This window comes from Pogonomyrmex barbatus, unplaced genomic scaffold, assembly GCF_055798465.1.
Source record: "Pogonomyrmex barbatus isolate J1 unplaced genomic scaffold, ASM5579846v1 scaffold1, whole genome shotgun sequence".
Lineage (NCBI taxonomy): Eukaryota > Metazoa > Arthropoda > Insecta > Hymenoptera > Formicidae > Pogonomyrmex > Pogonomyrmex barbatus.
The window spans coordinates 9241817-9258285 of NW_028297098.1; the positions used below are offsets into that span (position 1 = coordinate 9241817).

Here is a 16469-nt window from a genome sequence, read left to right on the forward strand (position 1 = left end):
CTTACAATCCATATGCTAACACCACGTTCGGATACAGCGACAAAATACGAATACCTATTCAGCAACAGGATCTGTATACGTTGCCGTGTGAAAGTTTTCTATACATCGAGGGAAAATTCGCGACGAGAGAGAGCGCGAAGGAAGATACAGCGAAAGAAGGCACAGCGAAAGAAGTTATGAGAACAAAGCTAGTCAATAACTGCGTCGCGTTTATGTTCGACGAGATTCGATACGAGCTTAATGGCGTGGAGATTGATAAGAGCAGAAACGTATAACGACCTTGATGAAAAACTATGCATCGTTGAGCTACGAGAGAGATAGAGTTTTACAGAACACCGGATGGGAAATACCGCCTATAGCGTTGGACGATTTTAACTTTTGTGTGCCTCTCAACGTACTCCTTGGTTTCTGCGAGGATTACAAACGCATAGTGATAAACGCGCGACACGAACTCATTCTGATACGCGCTCGCAACGATAACAATTGCGTCGTAGCGTATTCAGATCAGAGACCGAAGATTGACCTTGTTAAGAATACAGTGGCGAATGCCACACGTGACGTACTTAATGACGTTAACAAACTATCGCTTCTGCGAACGTTGGACAGTGGACGATATCTGAGTATGGGCTTTCGTTCATGGGATCTATACGAATTTCCGCTGTTGCAAAGTACGACCAAGCATTCCTGGGCGGTAAAAGCGGCAACGCAATTGGAGAAACCGCGATACGTGATCTTTGCGCTACAGACCGGAAGAAAAAACGTACTGTCAGAAGACATTTCTAAATTCGACAATTGTAAGCTGACTAATGTAAAACTCTATTTGAATTCCGTGTTCTATCCCTACGACGATATGAATCTAGATTTCGAACGAAACAAGTTCGCAGTACTGTACGATATGTATCTAAAATTTCGAAAGACGTATTACGGGTGTGAGACTTGCGAACTGTTCATGTCTGTCACTAGATTTCTGCAATAGGGTCCGCTAGCTAATCATCGATTGCTCCCACCAGAACGAATCGATCAAGAGCGCCACCGTCGACGTTCGCGTAGAATTCGAATGCAAAGAGAACGTTCCGGCTAACACAACGGCTTATTGTCTCATCATTCACGATAGAGTTGTAGAGTATAACCCACTGACGAACGTCGTACGTAAACTCACGTAATCGCTGTTTTCCTACAAGAATGATGCCGAACATACCGATCTTCGTCGGTCTGCAAGGTTTTACCGTTCGGGAAAAATTTATGGTTAAAGAGGTGACAATATTAAAAAATGGAAAAGAGCTAACCTATCGAATATTTCGAGAAGCGATACCCTGGAATCTTCTTACAAAAACGGAAAAATCTAAAGCGTGTTGGATAATCTCCAATCATCACGGCCTGCAGTGGGGCGATGGCGACGTCGCGTACAGACTCTCGAAGCACGTGATTCGAAACGGCGTATGCGATCAATCGCGAGACGCACCTAAACAAATGTACGTCAAAGATTTGGAGAAAAAGAAGTGGTTAGAGGAAATTCTCGGCTGCGATGTCATCGCGGATCATGACGTGACTATTGACTGTCGAGACTATTGACGCGGATTTCGAGGATATAGGGCGCCTAAGCACTCTGGACGACATTCGAGCATTTCACTGCGAGCGTCACGCGAAGCATTGCGCTATGGAGAACGTGTGCAAATTGTACGACTGATGGTCAAAATGAAGGGAATGTATCACCGAATTGTAATATCGCATTAACGACTTATATCATATGTCAAATTAGTTTTTAATCATTGTATTATATATTAGATTCAGTGCTTATATATTATAATTAGATTCATTGCTTATACTATAATCGAATTTTTTTATCGCTCGCTATACTTATATACATGCTTGAGGAAATACACAAAACATTGTTTATGATATATCTCACTTTTATTTCATCTCAATCTTACATCCCAAAGTACAGAGCAACGAGTTCGCAATTGATAATGTCGTTACGATCGTAGGCATCACTATCGCATATAACTTTCGAGATATTTTCCGTATCCTTAGCGGTGAACGCAATATCCTTGAAACGTGCCAATGTCGCATCGATTTTTCCTAATATCTTGGTCAACGAGATAACGAGTCGACTGATGCAATGTTCGAGCTCGAACATATTATTCACTGTTTCCTTCGACATGGCCAAGCGAGCCGCCGATGTTTCCAAGCGTAATATCGTCAAGTTGTTGATTTTTCCGAAACGCACAGTCATATTTCCAATATGCGACGGGGTTGGAAAGGACGGTTCTCCGTTGGTACTCTGCAGATACTTCAAGAGAACGTCTCATTGCTCGATAAGCTGACTCCACGTATCGGACGACATCGAGACCTCCTTGCTATGACTATCTCCCAGAATAATATTCACGCGCGAAGAGCGTTCAAGAGTGACGCATACATTAAGAAACTTGTATCCCGTCTTAGTCAAGGAATATTTTCGTTCTAGAATTCTAATTGAATTGTTCGTATAACCGACGTTACTATGACTCGATGCGATATAACCGACGTTACTATGACTCGACGCGATCGATCTGTCATCGTCGAGCGCCCTCTTTCTCCTTTTCGCGTCATCGCTCTCGTCGACTCGGCGTGTCTTGTGTCTTGCGAGCGGTCGATATCGTACATCTTTACGAAAGAGATCGCGCAATACTGTTCGTAAACGTTTCGTATCCTTAGCTCTATACACTATGCGAAAACTCCCGTGCCTCTTCCTCCTCCCTCTCCTCTTCTAAATCGTCCTCGCTCGAAAATACGTTCCTCATCTGAGCGAGTCTTTTCAAAAGAGCGCGCAATTGCTCTAACAATCCGTCCTTTGGATACACGATACCAAAAATCTCTGAATCAAATTTACCGGCCATAGTTACACTTCTAGTAAATTCGTTATATTTGAAAAACTGTCGTTTAACAAAAAAGTACAGATTACCGTCGATATATCGAACGGCGGACGTTACAGCGGGTGGAATCCCCGGAAATATTGCGTGCAACGAATTATGTCTGACGGCTATCATCGAGCAATCGTCGATCTCGGCCACGATCTCGTCGTTATAAATCGCGAACGTTCGTCCTGCGTTAGTATTAATCACAGCGTTAATTTTCGCATTAGGAGGAAGATTCATATCTTTCAATTTCCTCGGCCAACCCGGTACTTGCTCAAAACTCGGATATTCTATCATATAAATCGTATCGTCAACAAACAATACGAGTTGGCCCGAGGGTCGTCGATACGCACCCGCCAAACGCGTAAAATTATCGGGAAGAAAACGCAGATAGTCCGTCAGTAACAACGACCTGCCGTAAGATTTTCCGTTTAGATGATCGACCATAAGTAATGTCAATACGCCACATACATTCTATTTTCTAATACCAACACCGCATCGACGCGTCGCAACGCGCACAGATCCGCGGAATTCCCCGTGTCTCGCGTCGCGATCGTGGTCGTCGCTACGGTCGTCGTAACTGGTCCCGCAATTTCGCTCTTATTTCTTAAACCGTATAAATTCTGAATGGCGAGAAAATCCGCCTCGCTCAATCGCACGGGAAAGGTCTTAGAGGGAACAAAAGCGTACATTATCGCATTTTTCAGAGGACTGTGATGTAATCCTAATGTATGACCGATCTCGTGCGTCAACGTATGCAGCAGATGAATCGTATCGTCAGGATTAACAGTTAACTCGATGTGCCACTTCTCCGCGCTATCCACGTGCACCTCTGATACTTCTGATGATGGTAAAAAAGCGTGAGCTAACACATTTCCTGGTCTGTCCAGCAACGACGGACATATTCGGCTACTTTGATGCCGAGGATCTACAAACGTGTGAAAATCTTTCCGAAACGATATCACGATATCGGGATTCATCGAATTGCGCTCGAACGTCAGCGACGAATTCGCAGCCTTCATCTCGAACGCGACTTCGGTGACTCGTAGAACGCTCTCGCTCGCCAGATGAAAGTTCCAAGTGAGATGCGTCTTCGCCCATTTCCTCGGAGAATTGTCCAAGTCATTCGATATATCTTTGACACTGCATCGCGGTTTACGCATCTGTCCCAATGTAGCTTCGTTAAGAACACCATCACCAGGTATACGGTAATACTCCTGAAAAAGCGCAATCGTGTGTCTCAGAGCCAACGTCGCGTTATCTGATATTGTTTGCACGTTATCGCCGTCCAGATATCTGTAGGTTTGCAAAAACCGAATCGCCTCCTAGTCGCTATCGGCGACGGAGTCGCGAATCGCCGCGATAACGGCTATCGCGCATCACGGCGATTCCATGAGCGGGCGTCATCGCGCGAGACAGAAGTCAAATCGACACTGCGCGTCGCCGAAATACGCGCGAACCGTTCGATCGATGTTGCCATCGGTCGCGAGAGGGCGAAGACCGACGCGATGAATCGATCCGAGTCGCGAATCAGAAATTAAAATCGCTTTAATTTCTATTCTCTATCGCGTGAGATTATTCTCGTCGAACGAATCCAAATATAAGTAGCGCGATTATACACCAACGAATGACGATCTCGTTAAAGATCCCATACGCAATATCATTAACGATACAAAATAGAGAACAAAAGTACACAATAGAGAATAAAAATAAAAGCATGACAACGATAAAATAGCAATAGAATAAAGAACAAAATAAAGAACGACGAAATAAACAATAGACTGACTAATCTTCTATCGCCGTTGCGGTCAGACTTCCCGTAGTCACGCGTAGCGAGCGCGAAAATGTCGCATCGCACAACATTCACATTCCTATGAAATATTATCTTCTTATTAATACTCCTACGATAATTTTCTTCTCGCGCGACTCCCACTCTCATCTCTCTCATACGTTCTCGGAACGAGAAAAAACTTCGGCATCATATTTGCGCACACTTTTACACATATATTCATGTATATATTCTTATACATATATTCGTGTATATTCTTATACATATATTCAATTAATAATTAGTATACATATTAATATATTCTTTTACATAGAAATATTAGTACATTCTCTTTTACATATACTCACGCTCTTCGCCACAATCAATACCCCTGACAATAATTCGCGCGAGCGTCATAGCGATACATTCCTACTCGCTGTCACACTCGACGCTTCTCGCTTCCCCGCGCACTCCGGGTACCCTCCTCAGATCATCGGTGACTCGATCTATCAACTGTCGCATCAACTGCTTCTTCCGATCCGACACGGAGTTCAAAAATTGAACTCTCAATTTCGCATACTTCCACCAGTTGCGTCTCTTCTTCTTAACTATATCCTTGATATTGTACACGTACATTCGAACCAATTCGCAATCGATCCCTTTCTCACCCGGAGATCTCGTCTCGAGCTGTCGTCCCTTCAACTTTGTCACATACTGAACGAATCGATCAGCCTCCTCCTTATCTCCAGATAGAGACCCAAACAACGCGTCTAAACCATTGCCACAACTCCCATCATTCCCTCTCGTAGTATTCAAAATAGATACTTCTCGTACTCGTCGTCGAGATCCCCTTTCGTCGTTTTCAAACGCGCCAGATATTCCTAGTAAGTTCTCGTATCCAATTCGAAGAAGCCTCCTTTGTTATCTCGATCTCCATAAGCGACGCACGCTCGTCCGGCTTCGCGGAACTCTCGACCAAGCGAACCATACTATCCCCAGAACAGTACGAGTTCCACGGACTCTTTCGACTCCAGACATCAGTAACGATACGTATAGCGTTCCTCATACGCTCAGCCTCGCGTATACGCGCGATCGGCTCCGTTCCTCGATGAAGCGCCAGATGTTTAGACAAAAACGCTATCATTAGCCGCAAATTACACGACGTCGAATGCATAGACATCCACATCGCGCACATCAACTCGAGCGAGTAGACCGCGTCGCTCTCGACTTCCGATATCTCGTTCTCCTCTTCCCGCTCGATCCGTAGGCCGTTTCTCACGCCCCATCGTCATCGCGTGTTTCTCCCGTTCCACTAGCTCGCGTTCCATCTCTCTTGAGAGCTCGAGCGAATCGTCTAAAAGCGATATTATCTCCGGATCTTTCAATTGACTCTCCAAAACATTAAACTGACTCTCCGAAACATTAGACTCTCCATCTCGCAAACTAACAATATATCGTCGACACTCCTAGTTAAATACTCTCTAAAGTGACGTAAAAAACACGTCAAACCACAAACAGGACACGCTAAGCCCCGCGGAAAACGCTCAGACGCGAGACGCGCCTAATCGTGACGTGTGAGACGCGCCTAATCGCGACATTATGGAAAACAGACACGCCTAAAGCGACGCGACAAACCGCAACATCTTGTCAACAACGCGAATCGCATCGATGACGCGACTAATCGCGACGTTATGGAAAACAGACACGCTTAAGGCGACGCGACAAACCGCAACCTCCTGTCAACAACGCGAGTCGCTTCGACGACGCGCCTAATCGCAACGTTATGGAAAACAGACACGCCTAAGGCGACGCGACAAACCGCGAAAACAGGACGCGCTAGACCCCGCGGAAAACGCCCAGACGCGGGAAGCGCCACACCCCGCGAAAAAGGATGCGCTAGATTCCCGCGAAAAACGCTAGAGCGGCGTCGAGACGCGCCCAAGGCTACGCGAAAAGCGCTAGACCGCGCGGAAAACGCTAGGGCGGCGTCGAGAACGCGCCCGAAAAAAAAAACGCTAGGGCGGCGTCGAGAACGCGTCCGAAACAAGAAGCGCGGGCGGCGTCGATAACGCGCCCGAAAAAAAACACTAGGGCGACATCGAGAAAGCGCCCGAAACAAGAAGCGCGGGCGGCATCGAGAACGGGGGAACCGACCCGGGAAAACCCCGCGACCGCCTTACCGATCGAGAGAGATAAACCTGTCTCGACGACCGCCAGAGGGATCCACCTTTTCTCCCCGGATACGAACCCTCTGAAGAAAGAAAATCATCTTACCGGTGGGTCAAGGGGGGGTCCTAAGCTCCCTGGGGTTCTACGATCCCCTCTCCCCCTCATCCCCCCACATGCCTGGGGGGCTTAGGACCCCCTTTGTTCACCTACTTGTATGTGTCTGAATAAGAATTATCGCGAGCAATTAACGCGCAAATGATTTTCTCGGACCAATTGAAATCAGAGTGAGGCTACTCTTGTATTACTGAAATGTATCTTTGTAAAAATCATATGCGATAATGTCCAAGAGTCACTAATGTGCATAAAGTTAGCCTTGTATTTTTCTGTTATATCTATTTCTATTAATTGTGCTATTGTTTGTGCCATATTATGCTGAAAACCGCAACTCAGTAATACAAAATGTATTCGACATAATTAAAAAAACAAAATTTTTATTAGCTCGCACTTTCCAAATTTTGATGTTTTTTTTTTCATTGCCGAGTTCTGTATTATTTGTAAACGCAAGATCGATAATCTATCAATAATACATTCAATAATACATAAAAAAAATAAACAAAAACAAAATTATACTAATAATTAATAACTTAGCACTTTCGTTCAAATGAAACTAAATTTTTTTAACAGATTCTAATTTGTGTTACATTCATTTGTGACATCATTGTGTGATGTTATGTGTTGTTGGAAGAAATCTAATATCTCTTCTTGTTTAGCAGAAAAAAGTATTAAAGTTTAAATGAGAAATAATATATAAATAATTTCACGTATATCTGAATTTCATGACTATATATATCATTCAATTGTTTTTGGATCCATAAATAAACACAATTGCGAACGAGGTTCTAAAAAATTCTAGAAATGATTTATTGAATTTATTAATTTAAATTCATAATTACATATATTCAGTTTCTCTATATTTAAAAAATTAACAAACAAGGGACAATGAGAAAACGCGCGGTAAACAGTGCGCAATAAATTTTATAATTCTTCTTGATTAAGAAATCTTCTTTATTAAAAATCAAACGTTTCGGCTCTCGTATTGAGCCATCTTCAGTGATAAATAGTATTGGTCAGTAGACGCCGAACTCTAATGTGATTTAATCAAAAGTCTGTCGCTCACGACGGTTGCCAAATCGTGTGAGGGAACAAATCTTTTTGTCTTGACAAAGCGGCACACGAATATAGTTGGAATCAGATTCTGATAATATAAGTAGTATAAAATTTTTTTACTCACCATATTAAAGTCAAGCTATACATGATGGATCGTATAAGCAGGATCGTATAAGCAAAAAAGTTAGAAAAGTTACAAAGATGTTAAAACCAACGATACAATTATTAAGAAACGTATCAATCAAAAGACAATCATGTACTGAATGAAATCGAAAAAACCGTGAAAGGAATTGAGTTGAAAATAAAAAACAAGCCAGAGGTCAAGAATTATATATAAAATTAAAATTTGTCAAGAACAGAGACATAAGCATGATGAAGGCATTCCGTATCTGTTTGTAGATTCAGCGTATTATTGTTTTGTAGTTTGATAAATAACATCTCTGAGATTAAACGTTTACCACAATCATTTAGCATGTAGTGATGGGTTATTACCTAGAGCTTATGGCCTGCCTAAAATACACAAGCAAGGCTGTCCATTCAGTTTAATCGTATCATGCATTGATAGTCCGCTTTATGCATTGGCATCAACACTTAACAGAATCATGATAAAGAGCATTCCTAAACCGAAAAGTCATTTAGATAATAGTTTTCAATTAATTGGACAATTAATGGGATGTTACATTGATGATAATTACTCATTAATTTCGTTGGATGTTAAATCGTTGTTCACCAATGTCTCACTAGATTTAGCTATGGACAGCATCTCCAAACGATGGGATAATATAGCGCCATATTGTGATATCCCAAAAGAAGAATTTCTTAAAGCTGTCTCTTTGGTCCTACACTCCACCTATTTTATTTTTGATGGTCAAATCTACAAGCAGACTTTCAATCTATATGAGTTCTTCGCTGTCCCCAATTATAGCTGATTTGGTGATGAGGGATCTGGAGGAGAGGGCTATCGAGATGATTGACACAGATTTACCATTTCCGATACGTTGACGATATCGCGTTGTTCCAACAGGATTGAAGATACTCTCAGGATTTTCAACTTTTTCCACCCAAGACTACAATTCACATGCGAAGAGGGTGGACGGGAGTTGAATTTCCTGGAAGTTACCATGAAAATTACTAACAACATTAGTCATTTTGACTGGTATCATAAACCAACCTTCTCTGATAGGTTCTTAAATTATCACTCTTAACATCCTCTGTCCCAGAAGAAAGGCATGGTTTTCGGCTTAATAGATAGACTCTTCTTATTACATCCTCAATATTACCAAAAAACCTAGAATTAATGGTGTCCGTTTTGCTAAATAACGAGTATCCCCTTACATTTATCTTTAACTATATATCTCAAAGGCTTAAAAAGTTGTTTTATAAAAATAATGATACAGAATATTGACTTGAAAATTATTGACAACGATAAAAGACTAGATAGTTCACATTACCATTCAACTCTTTCAAAGTGGACAATTTTTCTAGAAAATTATTAATGATTTAGACGCTAAGCTTTTTTCAGTATGAGTAAGTTGTGAGTGGGATGATCCGTGCACATAAGGACAGGAACCCGGTTGGAAAAAATATAGTGTACAAAATCGAATGTGAGAAGTGTTATCTGAGACAAAGACAGCTAAAAACGATATTGAATGAGCATCGCAGTCATATTCGGAGAAATATGAAACTCTAAATCGGTTATTACAGATCACAAAATGGAAAGTGGACATGAGTTTGCTTGGGATAATGTTAATATTTTAGATTCTGAACGTGATTGTGGTAAATGTTTAATCTCAGAGATGTTGTTTATCAAACTACAAAACAATAATACGCTGAATCTACAAACAGATACAGAATGCCTTCATCATGCTTATGTCTCTGTTCTTGACAAATTTTAATTTTATATATAATTCTTGACCTCTGGCTTGTTTTTTATTTTCAACTCAATTAGTAGTAAGTGGGTAACCATGGCGTGTCAAAACAAATCTCCACCACCTTCCCACTGGCGTCAGGGACGTGGCCTCCGACTGGCAACTACGTGGAAATGGAGCATTCTGATTGGTCGATGATCGTGGGAGGTGATAATTAGATAATTAGTGGGAGTTCTGATTGGCTGACTCCGTAGCTGCCCGGCGCGTGATTGGCTCTAGCCATAGTGCCCCAAGTGTGCGATTGGTTGTCGAAATGCTAGATGAAAAGTAGGGGAAGGGGGAGAAAGTGTCTGGGATTGATCAGGGTCCAAAAATGGCGTCTACGAAAAGAAATATGACGAGTCTGTAAAAGGAATATACTTGTCGAGAATGGAATGCGATTTTTTGTGACGCGGGATGGTGCGAAGAGAAGAAAATCAATTTTTGTGAGATTTTATTGGCTGTATATGGGATATGAAGAATCATTTTTCTTAGGGCGAAAGGTTTCTCGGCGCTTCATAGTCGATGAATTTAAATAAATTTCTCGACTCGTATGTCATTTTTTTGTATGGAGGAAATGTAGGTTACAAGTGAATATAGGTTTTGAAGACGCAAAATTTGTCGGAGTATAATAACCGTTAGAATTATTCAGCGTGTCGTAAGATATTTGGGGGAGGAAAACAGGAACGGACAGATTCACATTAGAGGTTTCTGATAACGACGACGACGACGACGACGACGACGACGAACTTGGAGTTATACGAGGCTTTTATCCTATGACAAACACGATGGTTGAAAAGATTTTCTAGATATAAAATTCCAGATTTTTCTAACATTAGGATTTATACACTAGCGAGATTATTTTCCCTAATTTTATGGTAAACAAACGAAAAATATTTAAAACCGAATAGATATTTCTAGCCTGGAATTATGTGGCTAAAACCGATTTTAGATCAGTGGGAAAGGAAGTAAAAGAGACAAAGAATTTATGTTACAAAAAAATTATGTTTATTGTTATATCATTATACATATTACCATAATAGTGTTTTTTTAATGTTTAATTATTCTTAAAAGTACAAGTTTGTGATATGACAGCACGTTACATGAGATTTTTCACATTTCTTTTTTTCATGAAGAAAAATTTTACGAAATAATTGTACGATTAGCTTATCATTATCTTCGTAATCTTCGCTGAATATTTTGAGAAATTGTTTAAGCTTATAACCGTGAGACAAATAATAAAGAAATATGCAGCAATATTGTCCACAGGTCTGAGAAAATGTGTCTTGTAATCGCACGATGTTTCATTTATGAGTAGTAGAGTTTCGTCGAAGTCGTAGATTGAATTTGGAATCCAGGGGTGATAGTCCGTAGCTATCGAAATACGTGCCTTCTCCGCGCTTGTCTAAGTAGAAAGCAACCCAGTGTTGCCCAGGACGATCGTGATTATCCGTGTTCGCAACGATGGCCGTCGACTTCGTCCACACCCTCGGGATTCTGTCGGCAGGATACACACCCGCATATCCGACACTAAGATGATACAACGCTTGTAAGATTTCGAGCGAATTCATCTTTCGCAGAAAGGAATGATGTTTGACTTGTTTCTTGGCTCGCCGGTATCGTTATATTTTTATCCTCTTGCGAGGATTGTACGGTAGAAGCTTCCTTTTTTTCACGCTTGAGTTTCGATAGATCTTCTTTCTCCGCTTTTATTTGTTCGCACCTCGCTTGTTCTTTTTCTAATCTCTTATTTCTCCACATAACGAGATTCGGAAAATTTCGTTTTATTGTAAAAACCTCGCTTTCTGGATCACTGTCATCGGAACTTTCATTGATAAAAGAATTAGCGCTGCTTATGTCGCAGTTCCCTTCTTGAGATTACATCCAGTATCTCAATTTGCATGCATTGCGTAACGCGCAATGAAATTTGTTGGAATTTCGATGAAACCTGTGATGATTGCAACGCAATTTATGCTCTTCGCCTTCCGACAGGTTTTTGAAAGCAGGAGAGATTCCTTCTAGATTATATACGTTTCTTGCGAGTGTATTTTCCAAATAATGTATCTTCTCTCGACTTCGGACTGTATATGTAACGCGCTTGCCGTGCAATTTCACATAGTTCCGTCATGAAATGTTTGGAATTGACTGTTCCGTCAAACCACTCGATCCCATGGAAGTTTCGAGAGTTGTTTTCTCGTCTGTATTTTTCGGGTAATTCGACAAATGAATATGGAGGCATCATAATGCAGTGACTTATGAATGCTTCGTTAATGGCGACAACCGCTACTTCCTTCGGCATAAACTTCCCCTCAGCGTCGCGGAAACCTTGTATATCGATAACTATATCTATGATGCGTAGAATATACTTTCAATTTGTTTTGCGAAGTGACGACGTACACGTCTAAAGCAAAACTACGGCTATTTTTTGTTAAGCTTTCGAAGAAATAGAAATGAAAAATAGATAATGGTGGGAGGGGAGAAATTGGAGTATGTCTCATCCGTTAAAATCAATGATAATTTGACGCGAGGAATCGATCTCTAACATGTTATCGAATTCTGCGTAAACGATACAATTAATCGTTGAGGTAATAACTTTTTCAAATCGCATCTCTAATCGTAAACTTCCATGTCTGACAAGATTCCAATGTCCAGCGCAATTTGCCGATAGATCGGGAGTGAGATCGAAAGCGAAAAGCGTGAAACCTTTGGCATAATCTTCTCTGCTTATAGAATTCCCCTTGTTTAGAAAATGGATGCCTGTTCCTGAGAAGAGGGTGTTATAAGCCTCAACATAGAGCGGATGGTCTTTTGAGAAATTCGGTTGCAGCGATCTACTCGGAATTTGCACGCCATCGGCATATAGCGAGAAGAAATTTATGCCGTAATTTTTGAAATTAAATGGATTTAACTTTCTGTCGCCGTTAAACGCTTTGTTATCGACGAATCCGACTATTACTCGTTTCGGAAGTTGCCCGAGTATCGCGTTATCAATCGATTCTCCTACCATTCCGGCGTGAATCGTGAATGTTTTAATTTCGACTCGCGTCAGAGGATACTTGGCGGTTGTTTTACTCAGCATTCTCGCATGTTCGAGTAACACTGCGGGGCTTATTTTTGCTCTTCTTATGAGTAAACTAGCATGTAGAATGCGTATTTTCGACATTGAGTTGCTTTCCATGAGGCAAAACGCATTTCTCGAGCGAACGAGTTTCATTCTAATCTCCACTCCGTTAATTAAAAATTTATTCTGATTAAAGACGTCGCAATGAAGATGACCTATTAGATCTACCGAATGTTCTCCTTGGATGTATCGGGCGCGTCTCACGAGAGCTTGATTGGGGTTGTCCGATTCTAATAGCGCGTCCATATAACCGGGTTCGTCCGTGTCCCATAGACAGGAAATCAGATGGGAAGTTTTTGCCAGTGAAGAATAATTTAATAATGCTTCGATGTACGCGCGGTACGCGTAGGCGTTGTTTGGGGATGATACGAGTTTTTGATTGAAGTACACGTCGATCTGGTTAAACATCGAATGTAGTAGATGATTCACAGGGCCTACTTTGTTTCCTCCTGCTCTTCTTCTTCCCACTCCTCCTCCTCCTCCTGCTGTCGATATTCCAGGACCGGGTAAACTTTCCACTCGTACGCGAAGGCTTAGCATGGTATGCGTGAGATCTAGATAATCTTCTCCGTGTCCGGGTATGACGAATTCTATAGGCGCGTCGCCCGCGAGCGAGGTTACCGGTTTGTAATAAACCCATTGCGAATTCTCGATACTGGTTTGAGTAGGAGATAAACTAAAAAGATCGAGCTCGCTCTTTAAGCACTCACTCGAGTGGGTATGAAGAAAGGACATATCTCTCAAATTTACAAAGTGCGTCGGTTAAACGAATATATCGGAATATACGGTGCGCTTTTTCCCGCTATTTCGTCGATGTTTCGCTGCTTTTTTAATTTTGCTCGCTTTCCTCTTCGATGATTTTCTTTTAATCGTTTTTTTCACGCCAATTTTCGATGATTTCTTTTTTTTACCGCTTGTCTGCGTTTACGAACCGCGCTTCTCCCGGATTTAGCGGTGCGTGCGTCGTGCCCTCCGAAGGGAAACTGACCCGGTCGTATTTTCGCGGATGTTTTATATCCCGAACCCTTCATCAAGTTATTTATATTTTCTTTGGCTTTTCTCTTAAGATTTCCGTCCGATTCCTTGAGCCGCGTTTTGACTGCTTCCTTGAACGGAGTGTTGTATTCAACATCCTCTATCATGCCAATTCCGGCGCGTAAAGCTTCTTTCCCGACTGCACGCATTCCCCTGCTTAGATGAGGAAGTACTCTTCTAAATAATCCTCCGAGGAAACTATCGATCCCTTGACTACGCTGATAGGCTGAACCGACGAAAATTCCGCCTCCCCTGCCTCCACCGTTTTGCATTTCGTAATACTCGTCGTATTCCATGGAGGTTTAGTTTTTTCTCAAAGCTTCGTAGACTTTCTAGCACGAATGGTAATTACGGACGCGTCTAAAGTGTAATGTTACTATCAACGTTCCGGATACGAATGGTATTTTTCTCCACGGTGATCTTTTATATCTATTTCAATTTATTTTACGGAATTTTGTTTGACGCAAAGGAGTATATTTTATTGCAAAGTGGAGAAATATTTTATTAAATTCGTCCCGTACGTGTAATTATATCCGAGTATTTCGGTTGGAACGATTCGAAGAAGCGGACTCCGCGTATCGCCGGTTATGTAAGGCTCGCAAATATCGCAATAAACGTACATTTTATCAGGGATACCGTGCCATAGACTACAAGATTCTGCAGTCCAGAAAGATACAGCGCATTCAATACCGATGGCATAACCGAGTTTCAAAAACGGCGTTAATTCGTCGGAATTAGGTAACTTGTAACGGTAAATTGTGGCGCTATCATCAATGTTGATTCTTAATATTTGAAAAATATTAGCTGGCAGATTTATATAATGAACGAGAGTACAGTTGTCACAATCGATGCTTATACGGACATTACTACCTGAGCCTTTTCGTAGTTCGAAAGTAAAATGCTGCGTCTACACTCTTTATTAATCGCGTAGATAAGATCCTCTGTATTTTCATGTAAATGCAATTCTTTCACCATAAACTTATCATCATTTTTCTCATCTTTTACGCTCAAATCAACAAATCTAATCTTACTATCGTTTTGACGTACGTGAAAAAGACTGGAGGGAAATTGAATCTCGCTAAGCGCGACTTCCCATTCCCCGAATAAATGTACGCCGTGAGGTAATTGAATGGTGAAAGAAGAACATATATTTCCCGGGAAATATTTCTTACTGCTATCGCTCGGAAGAACCATAAAAAATTGCTCCTCCTCTATCTTGGAGAAAAGTTAAACTCAAAACGAGAATCAACTGTCGAATTTACTGGGATATCCTTGCCAGCTAACTAGTAGCTGTTTGTTAGCACCGCGTCCTCTGCTTTTTATCACGTGCTCGACGATAAACTCTTCCTCTCCCAAATTTTTACTGACCCGTGCTAATTCTTGTTCATAAAAAATCCCATCGATGTGTTCACCCAATAAGTCGCACAATTCGTACACGCGAGGTCTTCATCAATGAAAAACGCGACAAACTTGAAATATTTACTTGCTCCACCGCGCTTCGTATCCTTTCTCGAAAGTGGCTTTTGCTCTACTGACACGAGATCGTTAACATCGAATTTAGCCTTTTGTTCTACTACTTTCTACGCCCCCTTCTCTCTCTCGCCTCTACGCCGCTCCATATTTTCGCGTGCGATGCAATCATTTTCTCTCGTAACGGTCGCCGGTTGCATTCTGATAAACAAATGACGAGTGTAATTGTAAGCGCGCACGATATCTTGCAGCACTTAGATGTAACGCCGCGTATTTTTATATGTAAAATAGCGCCACATTCACTCTTTTAACATTCTATTGAAGCATTCAACGACGGCGGCTTTGACGTCCGGATTGCGAGTTACTCGATAACGTATGCCTCTTTCTTTTAAAAGATCTTGCGCGATAAATTCTTTACCCTTGTCGGTTTGCAAGTGCACGGGTACTCGACCATCGCTTCTCGAGAGAATATTTTGGAACGCGCTTGTCACGCAATTGCTCGTTTTATCCCGCAACGGTTCTACCCAGACAAATTTATTAAGTACATCGATAATCACGAGAAGATAAGAAAATCCGTCGTTGTAACTTTTGAAATTACGGAGTTCGATCAAATCGGCCTCTCACAGATCATCGATATTCGTCACGTTGTAACACAATTGCGGAAATTTTCATCTCGACGGATGGTGCAGCGTGTACGCGTCTTGCGATTCGAGTCAGCGAGCTATTTCTTTACAAGAGAAATTCGATTTAGCGGCACGCGACAAGTTATCCATTGCCGAATACCTCGCATAGTGCGCTGGATCGTAATACAAATTTTCAAGCCTGGTCAATTCACTCTAATGGAGTAAGCGTCTCTTTCTTGCCTGAGAATCTTTCGCGAAGGTTATAAGGATATCGTCTTTACGAAAACGCGGCGAAAGAAACAATGCGCATCTCGC

At 41.7% G+C, this 16469-nt stretch overlaps 1 protein-coding gene across 1 annotated transcript; it reads left to right on the top strand.

The window, feature by feature from the left end:
• Positions 1 to 283: 283 nt before the first annotated feature.
• LOC148938044 (uncharacterized) lies at positions 284 to 976 on the top strand. The gene has a single exon (XM_089083779.1). The coding sequence runs from the start codon at positions 284 to 286 to the stop codon at positions 974 to 976; it is 693 nt and encodes a 230-aa protein (XP_088939905.1).
• Positions 977 to 16469: the final 15493 nt, after the last annotated feature.

What these genes read in the sequence shown, in the direction of transcription:
- LOC148938044 (XM_089083779.1), top strand. Translation starts at nt 284, where the DNA reads ATGAAAAACTATGCATCGTTGAGCTACGAGAGAGATAGAGTTTTACAG.